Raw genomic sequence first — 15,268 nt, 5'->3', positions numbered from 1 at the left:
AACTTTGTACGTCGATAGGTTCCTTTGTCTTCTTTCTCCCCTACCTTACTAGTCGCCACCCCAACAGGGATGACCTCGTTGAATCAACATAGGAAGCTTGCAAATACCTCTGGTTTGACTTGACAGGGCTAAGCCATGTCAACAATAACTCGCAATAATGATGAACTGGCTCCACTAAGGCTTGATAAGAGTACTGATAGTTCCTATGCCTGACCGAGGGTGACTAACCGGATGATTTTTCCCCTAGACTACAGGGATCAAAGCAAGAATATATTGGCTACTAGGAAGAAACAATAGAAAAACAGCGTTCCTAACACACCCACTATCGGCTAGCTGAAAACCAACCCAATTCTCCCACACCAGCAAAACTATAGGGTAGATAACCCCATGGTAACTAAGACGACTTGCACACAGAACAATTCCACTATCCTTGAGGGAGGAGCCAACCATGCACCAGAGAAAAACTAGATAAATCTTTTGGGGGAGTCAAATGTGAAGAGAATAACTTGTGACAGAGCGGGAGAATTTCAAGCAACTGGCCAAATAAATATTAATATTTTTAAATATATCTAAAATTAACATTAAAAATATGTAAAAAATAGTGACACATTATAGTTTATAATTATGTAAATTTGTTTCATGAAATTTCATCATTTAAATAATAAATGATGGCTTCTTGAGAACATAGATAGTAGCATAACATTGTTTTTTAAAGAATGTGATAATTTTGTTATACAAATTTTCTATAAATAAAAGTTTTATACTCCATGAGCTACTTTTGTATAGTACATTTAATATTTTTACACTATATTCTAATAACTCGTGTATGTACCTCCAATATTTCCTCCTAATCAACATATTGCTTTTCTAGATGTCTAACATGCCATGGAAGGAAAACTTTAACTTGCATCAATTCAATGTTATATTTTAATTATTAGTATATTATTCATTTGTAATGATAATGATGATGATGAGGATGATCACCATCCACTAAGGGAAGAAATAGTTATTAGACTTATATATTTAAATGAGCCTAGATTCATTTTATCTATGGATCTACCAAACCCTGAGAGGGATCAAATCTCTTGAGATGTAAACATCTTTTGGAATGAAAAGAGATTTGATGTAGATATAGAGTTAAGATAGATCTAGGTTGGTATAATATATATGTAGTTGGCATTGAAATATTTTATTTATAATTCATATTCTTGACATTAAAATATTAAAACATGTCCTCTCATATTTTTTTTCTTATGAGCATACATTTAATTATTTTTATTATTAATATTTGTTAATATATTACATATCGAATCCCTATTAAGCATTGAAAGAATTACAAATATCCCTCATACATTAAATTAGAAAGAAACTATTAATGGAATAAGAAATCTCTTAATCTTTCTTTGTTATTGATATTTTTAAAATCTTGTATATCAACTCTATATTAGAAATAAAATAAATTACACATCTCCCTAGTTATGGAAAGTGAAAATATAAGAAAAAAATAAATTTTAATTATTTTAATTTTCTCATAAAATTATGTTAAATATGGACATTGAAATATTTTACTTATGATTGACAATAAAATATTTCTTTTATTATTATGTTTTTGTTTTAAATAATCACATGTAATTACACATCATGTAATATCAATAATACTACTTCCTGACACATCATGTAATATCAATATTACTACTTCATGAGAGATGTTAATTTATTTTGTTATTACTATTTTTATTATATGTAACACTGTGTGACAATATCTCTCCCATACAGAACTGTAGAGTGCCTCTCGTCCCAATAATTAATTTGATTTATGGAAGTGTTTCAACAATACAATACATTAAAAATATAATCTAGTATTATTTAATTTTTATGAATTACAAATTCGCTGAATTTCATTTTATTATAAATAGTTTGAAAAATAAATCTCATATTTTTATATCTTGAAAAAAAATGTTGGTCATTCTCTACACTATCCTTCTTACAAATTTTATGATTTTGTTAAAAATATATATATATATATATATATATTATTCAATGCATTGTCTTATTATGATGTTCACATCATTTTTCAAATCTTTGTAATATTTTTTTTCCTAAATTAATATTTTAACTTACACTTAATAATTTTAAGTTACACTTAATCATTTTATTTAGTAATTAAATGATTTCTAATGATTAGTTTATATATTTATATTGTTTAACATTTTTCTTTTTAAATTTAGTTATGATAATGATTGTAACCATATGTTAAATTTAGTTATGATAATGATTGTAACCATATTTATATGTCTTTCACTCTTTCTCAATAGTTAGACCACGAAAACATCTTTAATCCAACCACGGTTAAGACTTGGATAACTTTAACAATGTTCAGAATAATATAAGAAATCTCTAACTCTTCATGATAATTAAATTGCATTGGTATATATATATATATATGATAATAAGTAATATATTTAATTTTATTTTTATTTATTATAATATTTTTATGTATTTTAATAATTTTTTTATAAAAATATTATATTCTTAAATTTTACCATTAACTATTAAAATAACATGATAAAAACAATATTTTCTTATAAAAGTAATTTTTTATAATTTTATAATTATTTAGAAACTAAATTAATTTTTAATAATCTATTTTATAATCTTATACTATAATATACTATACTTTAATTTAATTTAATTTATAAAAAAAATTATTTAAAAACTAAATTAATTTTTAATAATCTACTTTTTAATAATATAATATAATATAATATAATATAATATAATATACTTTAATTTAATTTATAATAAAAATCATCATAAAAACGAAGAAGCTATACTATAATATAATACATTACAATTTAATTTAATTTACTTTATAATAAAAATCTATTGTAAATACTTATAAAAATGAACTTTTTATAAGTATTTATAAAAATCTATTGTCAAATATATTGTTTATTATACCTGCACTCATGGTATTTGTCTTTGATTGTGAATTAGTTTGTTTTTGACAAAAAAAATTGTCACTTTAACATTAGGAATTTAATTTTTGTTATTTTTTATTATTATATAAATGTATTTATTTGTAAGGTGATTGGTTGAGGTCTTATTATGTGTTGTTTAGTAACTTCCATTTCTGTTAGTTACTAATTTTTTGGGTTTACTTTTTTTTTTTATTTAACCTTTTTATATTTATTTATTTTTCCTTTTTGATTATTTCTATTTTTGTAAATTATAATTTTTTCTTCCATATTTTCAATATAAAAAATTATAAATTTAATTATAAAAAATAATATATATTAATAAAAAATAAAAAATAATATATATTAATAAAAAATAAAAAATTATATATATTAATAAAAAATAAAAAATTATATATATTAATAAAAAATAAAACAAATAAATATATTAAAAAAAAAACATATATATTGAAGCGCATATATGTTAATATAAACAATATTATTTAATCATATTTCTTAATTTTTGGTGATGATATTAAAAAATATAGTATTTTATTATTTTTTAGTTTAATTAAACTATATTTAACCCAACGATACTAGCTACTATATAACCCTTGTTTAAATTTAATAATAAATACTTTTTATCTATTCGTATTGATATACATCTAAATTATCTTTATTTATGGTTCATCACACTTGTATCATTTTCCTAGTTAATTAAATGATTGGTTTTTGAAGATTAGTGATTATCGTTGTCAAATATATTGTTTATTATACCTGTGGACATGGTATTATGCATTAAGTTTTGTCTTTGATTGTCAATTAGTTTACCTTTGACAAAAAAAATTGTGGCTTATCTATAGTTTAACATTATGAATTCAATTTTTGTTATTTTTTATTATTATATAAATGTATTTATTTGTAAGGTGATTGGTTGAGGTGTTATTATGCTTCGTTTAGTAACTTCCATTTCTGTTAGTTACTAATTTTTTGATTTTAGTTTTATTTCTTTTTTTATTATTTCTATTTCTCTAAATTATAATATTTTTTTTCATATTTTCAATTCAAAATGATTTATTATTATATTAAAAATATATTTTAATAAATTTAATTATAAAAAATTATAAATATTAGTAAAAAATAAAACAGATAAATAAATATAAAAAAGTAAACATATATATTAAAACGTATATATGTTAATATAAATACGTATATATGTTAATATAAATAACATTATTGATGATATTCAAAAATATAATATTTTATTAATTATTTTATTATTTTTTAGTTTAATTAAACTATAGTTAACCCAAACTGCAACTCCAAATACTGCTTACTATATAACCCTCTTTTCATTTATTGGTATTTATATACATCTACAACACTTAAATGTAAATATGAATTAAACGCAACTCTTTTCTTCACGCAGTCATTCCTAAGATTTAACTCTCAAATTCTAACGTATCAGACAACATTAAACACTCGAACTAAAAACCAGCACGACCATAATCGAACTAACCCATAACGCATATATTCATATAACAACAGCCAACTACTGAAACTAAAACTAACAGACAGTATCACAATACTCTTAACGAATACTAATTCCAGCATAATCGTATAATGCGTGCTTCCCTTCCACCCCACGAGAGAAATAATGTTTCAAGTAATCTGCATGAATGAAATTCCTGAACAAGCATGGATGAGATTCGTCAATAAGTTCCGGAGCTGGACCGATCTCCGCATCGAATTCAGGACCATAAAACACCGCAATCGATAGCCTATCCCTGCAACGGTCTGTCATTACTCGATGCTCTACGCTCTTGTATCTTCCATTCGTCATTACCTGCAAAACCACCCACATATTATTTTGATTCAAACTTTCGTGAAACAAAATCAGGATAAGAGGTAAATCAATCTGTAAGGATCACAAGTTTACCTCTATCAAGTTTCCAACGTTGATGACCAGAGCATATGGAATTGGTTGCACAGGTATCCATTGATCATCCTTGCGGACATTTAACCTTACCACTTCATCATCCTGCAACAAGAGTGTAATGCCAGTCATGTCTGCATGTGGGCTCAACCCAAATACCCGATCTGGCGTGGGGCACTGAGGATAGTAATTCATTCTCATTCTTTGGTATGCCTCTCCAAACTTATTCTCAAAGAAATCAAGCTTCAACTGTAATGTCTCTGCAATTAAACTCAATAGCTTCCCAGCAAACCTTTTAATTTCAGTATTGTATGAATCCTTTAATTTCAGTATCGTATGAATCCGCAATTTCCCTGCCAATTAGCAACCCACACTACCATCAGTAAAACACCAGCAATCCCGAATTGCACCATGTACAAATTCACCAAAGGAATTGTGCTATGTAAAAACCAAAAACACAGGTCGATGTAATAATGGGTGAAACTGGCCCTATAGTTTATATGGGTATTATGAACTCAGTATCCGAATCAGTATTGCCATATCGTATTGGAAACTGAATATGCACCCTCAAAGGTTGTAATTAGTTACTGATCATATAGAGTGAAATTTGTATGGAAAAAAAGAAAAAAAAAAGTACCTGAAATCCGTGGGTTGAAGTGGCCACACATTCAAATCTCTAAGTTTGGAAGGAAAAAGTGTCAAACTCATCAAGTCACCCCAATCCAGCTTTTGCTCTTCGGACACGACAAACCTCTGGCCATAGCCTTCAACATCTCCTGGCTTTACTGCGTACTTTCTTTTCTCTTCGAAAGGAAGGTGGAAGAACTCCTTTCCAACTCTTTTAATACCATCTATTAAGGACTTTGGGATCCCATGATTCACAACCTACAAAACACCCACCACAATATATTTAGCTATTTATTCCCAAACACTTGATGATACCAAGAAATAATGTATCACTAAAATCATACCTGGAAGAATCCCCATTCTTCACAAGCCTGGGCAATTTTCTTCATCTCTTGATCTCTGTGCAATCCTTCTGAAAGCTTGGCCATGTCAATGATGGGGATGTCCAGCTGATGATCAAATATTGAAGTTGGTGCTGGTCTTTCTTCGTCCCTTCTCATATACCTTTCTGGTATTGTTTCCTGCTGCTTCTTCGCCAGTTCTTGAACGCTCTCGACCGTAAGAAAAGACTCACCCCGACTGGGAAGGTTGCTGTGAGCCATTCTTTCAAACACTCAGCAAACTAAGAACTCAATGAAACTTGAAGTCAGGGCCTGAGGCAAGCAGAGAATATTTGATTGAATGTTGAAACTATGAGATTTTTGTACATATTTATAGGGTTGGTAAGAATGAAAATAATAATTAAAACTCTCTCAGGCAGGGCATACCGTTCGTGACACGTGTGACTGGGCCATATTTGAAAGAGAAAAACGCGCTAATTTAATTAGTTGGAGAAATTGCTGGGAAAGTTATGGAAATTCTGATTATATTTAGAGAAAATTTGACAAGGATTCTTGTAAATCCAAGTTATAATAGTTGTTGGGTATTTTTTTTTTAAATGGGGTAATACTAAAACCAAACATATAAACATACAGAGGCAATGCTCTGTTTCCTTTGTTCCAGGATCTTTGCACAGGGAACCTCTTAAAACAAAATGACTCATAACAGAGTATTACACAGCCAAAGAAAATATTTCTATTGATTAAAATACAAAGCCTGATACAAACTTCATCCTCTTTCACTCAGAGGGATTTTCAAAATAAAATACTCTGCCTCTTTTACAAAATGATTTTTACACTGCTGTGTAAAATCTTCATTCACTGCTGTAAAAACAACTTACTGCTGTAATAAAAGGTTACATAAGTTTACTGCTGTAAACAAAATTCACACAGACTTACAAAAAAAACTTCACCATTTTCTTTATGCACTGCTTGTGCAAAAACCACACATGGTTTTCTTACCACACCAAAATTACATCTACTGGTTCTCTTTTTACACACTGTTGTGTGTTCAATACATCGCACTGCTGTGCCTCACTCTTCAATTTCATTACTTCGCACTGCTGTGCATTACCCTACACAAAATTACATCACCTGGTTCTATCTTTTCACACGCTGCTGTGTGTTATCATTCACATTTTTAATTACATGTGCAATTCACTCATCTACAAAAATGAGCACTCACTAGAAACATATACCAAAAAAAACATTAAAGATAAGGCGATGACTTGCCCATACCATTCTTTAAATTTGCCATGTTTCCGTAAAAGAAATAAATGAAAATTAAATGATTTTACCGGCTTTTACTTGTGGTCATAATAGCTTTTACTTTGCCCATACTCCCGCTGAAATAAAATTAAAAACTTCACCAAAACTTACCAACCCACAGTAAATTGCATTTACTGTTTTACTGACATTTACTGGCGGTAAAGGAACTTTTACTTCACGTCAAATTTATTTGCTGCTGACCTGTACTTTAACCATTGACTTTATTTGCATCGCATCGCAACTTTTCTCATGTCAAAGACCCCGACTCTATGACATTGCCGATAGCGATGTGCCGATGCGATATCGGCGATCGCTTATCGGAAACACAAAAGCTCCTTTATAATTCCTTCACTTCGACTTTGCCGATGCGATATCGGCGATCGCTTATCGCAAACACAAAGGCTCCTTTATAATTCCTTCACTTCATTTTGCCGATGCGATATCGGCGATCGCTTATCGCAAACACAAAGGCTCCTTTATAATTCCTTCACTTCATTTTGCCGATGCGATATCGGCGATCGCTTATCGCAAACACAAAGGCTCCTTTATAATTCCTTCACTTCATTTTGCCGATGCGATATCGGCGATCGCAGTTGAAATTATATTTTCAACAATAGTTAAACTTTAAAATTTTAGGTGTACGTTTTTGATGGTGCTGAATCCATTTCCACTATAAAAACAAGATTCAAACACTGCCTCTACAAGATTTTTTGAAATTTTTTACCCGAATTCCGGCCACTTTTAACAGTCCGGGTAATTCCTCCACCATGATAGACGACTCCAAGAAAAACACGTTAGACTGAATTGGTCGGGACTCGGCTGTATCTTTCTAGAACATTTGTAAAAACTCCGTTCCATTCTGCTGCTTGAAAACGGAATTATCGAAGATCCAACGCGCAGCGAGAACAGGTAAGCCGCTTTCCCGTCCACTAGAGTTCCGCGGTCTGTTGATTTATTTTTTTATTATCTTAGTTATATATTTATTAATTTTTAAGTGCTATAACATATTTTGGTTGATGTAAATTTAATAAAACAATTAAACTATTCCCCATCAATAGAAGTTGTTTATAGTCATTAAAGAAACTGCAATTTAGTAATACAGAATGCCACCCAATGGTAATCATTTCTTACCAGCAATTGAAATGGTAATCATTTTTTACCAGCAATTGAAACGGTAATCATTTTTTACCAGCAATGAAATGGTAGTAAATAGGTATGGTTAGTCTACGGTAACATATTTATAGTTACAGCAGTTGGTAAATACTGATAGGTTTATTGTCAAACATCTATCAATATTTACGTACATACCGGAAAAGGAGACAAATTAAAGAACAATCGTGAAAAAGGTGATGTACAGAAGAAAGACTATGGACCAGTAGGTAGGTGATACGGGAAATTGAATATTTTTGTGTGGTATTCAATAAAATGATTTCTATTATTTTGTAATTCATTTTCCTAATCTATTATTAGGTTATTGGATAAACTCACAAGTGTTTATGAGATCTAGTATATTATTCGTAAAATCATATAATTACATTAAGTGTATAAATGTATAAAGTGTTTATAAGACTTAATAATTTCTAAACTAAAAAAATCTATTATTTGTAAAATTATATAATTACATCAAGGTATAAAGTGTTTATGAGATTTAATATTTTTTAAATTAAGAAATTGATTGTTGATAAAATATTTCAACAATCAAATTAATTAACAAACTAAATTTTATTTATTTAGTAATATAAGCATTATTTATAAATTTTTCTTTTAATGTTTATATTATTAACTTTAGAATTTCATAAATACTGCTCTTTCTTCACCACCACATTTTTTATCTCTCACTTGACCTTCATTTAAAACATAATTGCCGCTAACCATCGTTGACGAACTCTGCAAGATCAACAATAGTGACATCTCAACTCATCGGGGCTTTCATGATAAAAGTTGTGGAGTAATGAACCATCCGATGGACCAACCACCATCTGTCAGATATTTTTCTTTCTATTATTCGTCAAATGCTAGAAGGGTGGTTAGGATATTGAATGTCTTCAAAAGTTGATCAAACAACTTGATATGTCTCACACACATAGATCTCATAAAAATAACCTGTAATCGATGCTCTTGAAACTTGGAAACTAAATCCAATAGTTTCACTGTTGTATTTATATGTACAGTTTCCATCATTTCTTAATGCAATTGAATTCATTTTCCTAAGGACCAACCACCATCTATCCGATATTTTTCTTTCGGTTATCCATTAGTTGCTAGGAGGGTGGTCTGGATACTAAATGTGTTTGAAAGTTGATCAAACAACTTGACCTATCTCGCACACATGGATTTCATAAAAATAACTTGTAACTCATGCTCTTGAAGCCCGAAGCACAAAAAGACCCATCAACATATAACAAACTTGCATAATTAAATCACAGAAGTGGAAGATGAGACTCTAGGACAAAAAGGGATTCTCAATGCAAATATTTGCAAAAGTACAATGTTTAGGGGTGTTGATCTAGCCTCAAAAAGCCATGATTACATCGTACATCACACTTTTCATTCCCCTTTCTATAGAAGACCGTGGACCAGGCGATCCACAAGTGAAAGCCACTAGCACAATGAGCACGACTAAAAGGAAAAACAAATCAACAATGCATACAACGGATTCCTTTTAAACTTGTTATTATAAATAGTTAATGAAAGAATCCATAGAGTACTGGCTTGAAGGAACCTACTCCCAATTAATTCAGGAATTGGATAAAATAAATTCAGGCCACCACAGAGCAAGAACTCCCTGACATAGTGGTGAGAGTCATTTGTTATTTTTGGCTTCTTCCCACAATCACACTCGACAAGACAAACCAAAAAACAAATGTCAAATTCATCACATCAACAATTGGAAAGTATTCTCACACACTAACTACCCTATGTACAGAATATCAAATCTCAAATATCTTTCATCTTCCTGAGCCCTCTTGTGAGGGAGTTAAGCTCATACCTTCTCTAATACCAGAAATGAATTTTTAGAAGTAAACATGGTGCACATATTTCTCACAAAACAATTCATATATTCTTTGTCAAATCACACAATTACATAAAGTATATAAAGTGCTTATGAGATCCAACAATTTCTAAACTAAGAGATTGATTATTGAGAAAATATCTCAAAAACCAAACCAATCAACCAACCAAATCTTACCTATTTACTAATGTAAGTGTTACTGAGAATGCCTTTCAGATTAATCACATTATTAGCATTTGGTCGACGTTTCAAACCAACTAATGTGGTTCACCCTCATGACAAAGGTGAAAAAATCCATAGGTCCTAAAGAATAAATAACAGGGATGCATCAAGGTCCAGAGTTAGCAGTTAGGAATTAGTCATTGATTTAATTAAATTAATATTTAATAATGTTTAGTTGTAGACTATTGGTTATAAAATAGATGTTATTTCTTTATACATATATTAAAATAGAGTCCAGAAAATCATAAAGGGTCAAAACAAATTCTTAATTAATTAACAAAATTCAAATAAGTGTTATTTCCAAGATTTTGGGTCTTCAATATAAAAACTAAGGATAATTAAGGGCATCCTATGAGTCATAAGATGATATTTTTTAGATTGGAAGTACTAACATGGAATGGCATCTTGGTGATGGGTAATTTATCATTTTCCCATTCAAATATATTTCGGGCCTTGAATATAAATGTTGGAATAAGGAATTACTGAGAGGGGTGAATTAGTAACAGTAAGGTTCTTAAAACTTTAAGTATAAGTCTTTAATTATTTTCACTACTATCAGTTACTTGTGATAGCATTCATTCACAATATAAATAAACATCAAGATAAGGCATTCACATGTACATACAATCCATCACATGAGCATCATACACATATTGACACAAATATTTTTATGTGGAAACCCAAAGGGAGAAAACTATCAATATGTTTAGTGTTATGATGTAAATTAAGCACCTACTTAATTACATAAATTTGTTTGTGAGCACCCACTCATAGGAGGCACCGACCCCCTTAAGATAGAAAACCACTACTTACCAAGAGGCACCAACCTCTTATGAATGCAGGCAACTACCTGCTCTAGCCATTGTTTTACTTTTCATACAATTTTCAAACTGAAAACAGAGGCAAATGCATTTACATAGAAATACAAATATGGTTTGCTCTAGTACTAGTTCCTTTCCTTCAGCTCCCTAGTTCTCCTTCGAATTGTTCTCTCTTTTGCTCAACCATCTTAGGTCTTAATCCTATGATATACCTCCTTTCAGTGGCGCTTAGATGAGTCACACACCCACAATAATGCACTTTGTAACTCTCAACACTTATGCATTCCCCACTTGCATAACTACTCTCCACTATTTTATTCCTATGCTACGTTGTGACCGATGATGTCCCTGTACCCAATAGTGTGCTACAACATTGTATTGTTTTTTGTTGCTTAATCAGGTTGCTTGCACACTTCAACATGGCTCCCGATTATTTTGTAACATGTGTTCTCAGTCACAATAGCTAATTTAATTCAAAGGATGAACTTTTGAGTGATTCCCTATGCTGAGAATTAATTCTCAGTATTAATTCTCAGTAAAAGCATGCACTCCAGAGAGGTGTTCCATGCTTACAAACTGATCCTAGTGAATAATTTGTACCTCAGACATGGTTTTCTTGTTTCAAGTCATCTCTTCTTCAGCTAGTCATTTTTTCATTTAATTCTTCATGGCATACAAGAAATATCGGGGAAAGCTAGTTTTGTTTGAGCCAGACCCATTAAATTTTCTCTGCAAGCTAAGGTCCTCACTATCTTGTCTATGAAGTCACCAATAACACATGAAGACCATGTGAAACTAATTCTTGGGCATGCCTTTCAATTTTGGTCGGGAGGTCATGAGTCAGCTCAATTTTCCTGCTTGTGCACCCGTATTAGCCTCGACCTCGACTTTCCCGTAAGCCTGACTACGAACCTTTTCTACCCTTTTGGGTTTATTTTATTCATTCAATGTTGACAACTAAATACACAAGAAAAACTTCACAAAACAAACCCTAGGTGCAAACTTCGAGGTTTTGCAACATTATTAGTGTATGTCATGTTGACATCGTCCAGGCCACATGGCTACTTCTGTAGGGTGACATGTGCCACCTAAATCTGGGCCACTAGGCCATCCAAACATGCCAAAATTGTATGCCACGTGTCCTTTGTACTTACACATCACGCTAACATCATATGTCACGTTTCCTGTACTAGGTACCACATAAGTCAGGGGTCGGGAGTCGGGGCTTCATTCTTCATCCTAAACTTTGTTTCCCTGCCCAACCTTGGATCAATCTGATTACTGAATACCGACTTGGAGCTGGTCCCACATAGGTTGGGGGTCGAGGCTTTGTCCTCTTGTTGACTCTGCTATGCAGCCTGACCTCTAACTAGCCTGACTCACCTAAGTCCAAACCTTAATTCAAAATATGCCTAAGTCCTAAGAGAATGAGATTTTCTGTCTACCAACTTCAATTGGCTATAACTCCTGATTTAGAAGACCTTTTCTAGATTCCAACATACCATTGGAAAGTTCTTCCAAAGAACTATCTAACTATGCCATTACCAAGAGCATATGAACTAAACACATGGGGCATAAATACCTCCAAATTCTGGGACTCCCCGACCATCATAGTCATATTTTTATGGCTTATATAGTAAGCAAGCTACTGTGATGATTCTCTACAGAATACTATAGCAACCATGGGACTCCCGTGAACAACATGCTCATGAATGCCAACAAGTGCTTCATGTATCCTTAGTGTTAGTCCAATTGACATCAATGCCAACATAGTGAGTGCCACCAACCATCTAGAAATTGCCAATTGTCCAACAATAAAGTTTGAAGATAATTAAACGTGTATTTTGAATCATAAGATGATAATTTTTTAGATTGGAAGTTTTTGGTGTTAAAATAAAGGCATTTTTATTTTTAAAAATAATAAAATGTAGTTAATTTAAATAAAGGTTAATTTGATTTTAATAAAAATATTAATAAAAGATTATAATTATACCAAAAAAATATGTTATGAGTGATTAAATGATAATGGCGATTTTTTTAATAATAGTATTTCTATTTTATAAATTAGAAAATTCTAATTAATTTAAATATGATAGTAAAAAAAATAATTTAAATAAAAGTACTGATAAAAAATTATATATGTGTGTTGAGAGAATGAGAAATTAAATAAAAAAATTAAAATAATAAATTACAATTAAAATATTAAATAAAAAATATATTATGTATCAATAATAATAAAATATGTATATTTTATTGTTATTTCTACTCTTATAGAATTACTCATAAAAATGGATGTTACTCTTAGACCCCAAGCATATTGAGACTTTGTTTTATATTTGGGGTAGAGAATAACTCCTTCTCTTAGCACTACTAACATGTTGCACATCTTTTAAAAGTGACTTTTTTTTTGTTGTTTTTATTTGGGAAACAAATGGTAAACCAAACCACTTGAGCTAAAATCTTTTGACTTAAAAGAGAGAATTTTGAATATAGGTTTTTTAAATAATAAATATGGATGAGATTTAATAAATATAAAAAAATGAAATTAAACTCAAAACTTAATTTTGACTAACTTTTTAATTTTTAATTTAAATAATTTTAATATGTGAAAATACTTTTTACCTTGGTTTCATTTTTAGCTTTTATTCCATTTGACTTATTTTTCTCCATTATTTACTCCTTTCTCACTCACTTAACAAAATGGTAGATAAACTCTAACCAGAAGTTATGTATGTTATTAACAAGAAAATTAGTTATTACTACCACAATTTCTTTCTATTATTAAAAATAATTTGTTTAAATAATAACATTACATAAAATGTGTTTCTGGATAATATAAATCAACTAATTTTAACAATATGATTGTGCTCATTTTGCTCGATCCATATAGATGAACCGATTTTAATATTATTATGCTAATTTTATATTCATTATCATTTAATATGTTTCTTGATCGTCAAATCATCAAGAAGATCAAGGTTTCTTAGTCATGATCAACGTTGTTGCAGTCACTTGTTGATCACCTTTAGTCACAAACCTTTTGAGCTTTTCACACGATCGACCCTCCAACATTCTCCTACTATTGTTGCAATCGGTGTTCATCAGCCACGAGTTAAGTTACAACTCTCGTTTTAATGGAAGATGGCATTCTCAACATCAAACCCCATAGCCAGGTGGTGAATGACTATTTTCATCGACGTGCTTCATTCTGCATGATTTTTACACTGGTAATCGAATCAAAGTTGATATTGAATATCAAACCAAATTTCCATGGTGAAAAAAAAGACATGTGCTTACTCCTTCAAAATTCCTGTTCAGAAAATGGATATGTTTTATAATATAAAATTTGTTCCAATACCTACAATTTGAAATGCTAATGGATTGATATACGACCCTCTGAAATTATGACTAAGCATGTTCAAAGAAAATGCATATTTTAGAGTAGCCCAAGTACATAATTACATCTTCTTTACCCTTCAGTTCAAACTTAAAAACATAAAAGCCTAAAGAGTGGGAATAATTCCCTTATAAACATTCATTCAATAAAGGGTTCACTGATATAATTTGGTCGGGCTTAAGTTTGGCTTATATTGGAGATTTTGTAGAGTGAATATCTAATTAAAATTAGATGTAGATGGAAACAGCCATAAGGTAATAAGTACATGAATGAAGTAATGCAAAGTGAACATACCTAAGAAGTAAACAAAAAAATATGGAAGATAAAGTGAGATGAAAGATACAACTCTCAAGTGAGGCAAGGTCTAAAGACCCTGTACTCACATTTTTGCATTTATCAAGTCAAAAAAATAATTAAATATATAGAATTAAAAAGTAGTTGGGCAGTTTGAAAAAACTCATAAATAGGATTTAAAACCTAAATACAACACACAATCCAAACAAGAGAGTATTCACTCACAACAAAATCTAAATAATGAACCATTCCAAAACATTCTCCTTTATTCTCACACTCCCCCTTAATGGAGGAATGCTGTACCAAACTTAACAAATTCATACATATCTCTAACTTTTCCTTTATAAAAGGATTT

General features: G+C 30.4%; 1 protein-coding gene across 1 annotated transcript; it reads right to left on the bottom strand.

The window, feature by feature from the left end:
• Nucleotides 1-4,548: 4,548 nt before the first annotated feature.
• LOC149216887 (protein LATERAL BRANCHING OXIDOREDUCTASE 1-like) lies at nucleotides 4,549-14,638 on the bottom strand. Its single transcript, XM_089390073.1, has 5 exons — nucleotides 14,616-14,638; nucleotides 5,865-6,111; nucleotides 5,531-5,778; nucleotides 4,897-5,221; nucleotides 4,549-4,803 (listed from the first exon to the last, which is right to left on the bottom strand). The coding sequence occupies exons 1-5, from the start codon at nucleotides 14,636-14,638 to the stop codon at nucleotides 4,549-4,551; spliced, it is 1,098 nt and encodes a 365-aa protein (XP_089246199.1).
• Between the last annotated feature and the right edge of the window lie 630 nt (nucleotides 14,639-15,268).

Source organism: Pinus tabuliformis, chromosome 1_1 (genome assembly GCF_031772625.1).
Source record: "Pinus tabuliformis cultivar Carrire ecotype Pingquan chromosome 1_1, CPIR1, whole genome shotgun sequence".
In the NCBI taxonomy this organism is placed as follows: Eukaryota; Viridiplantae; Streptophyta; class Pinopsida; order Pinales; family Pinaceae; genus Pinus; species Pinus tabuliformis.
This window is presented reverse-complemented; position numbering and strand designations above follow the sequence as displayed.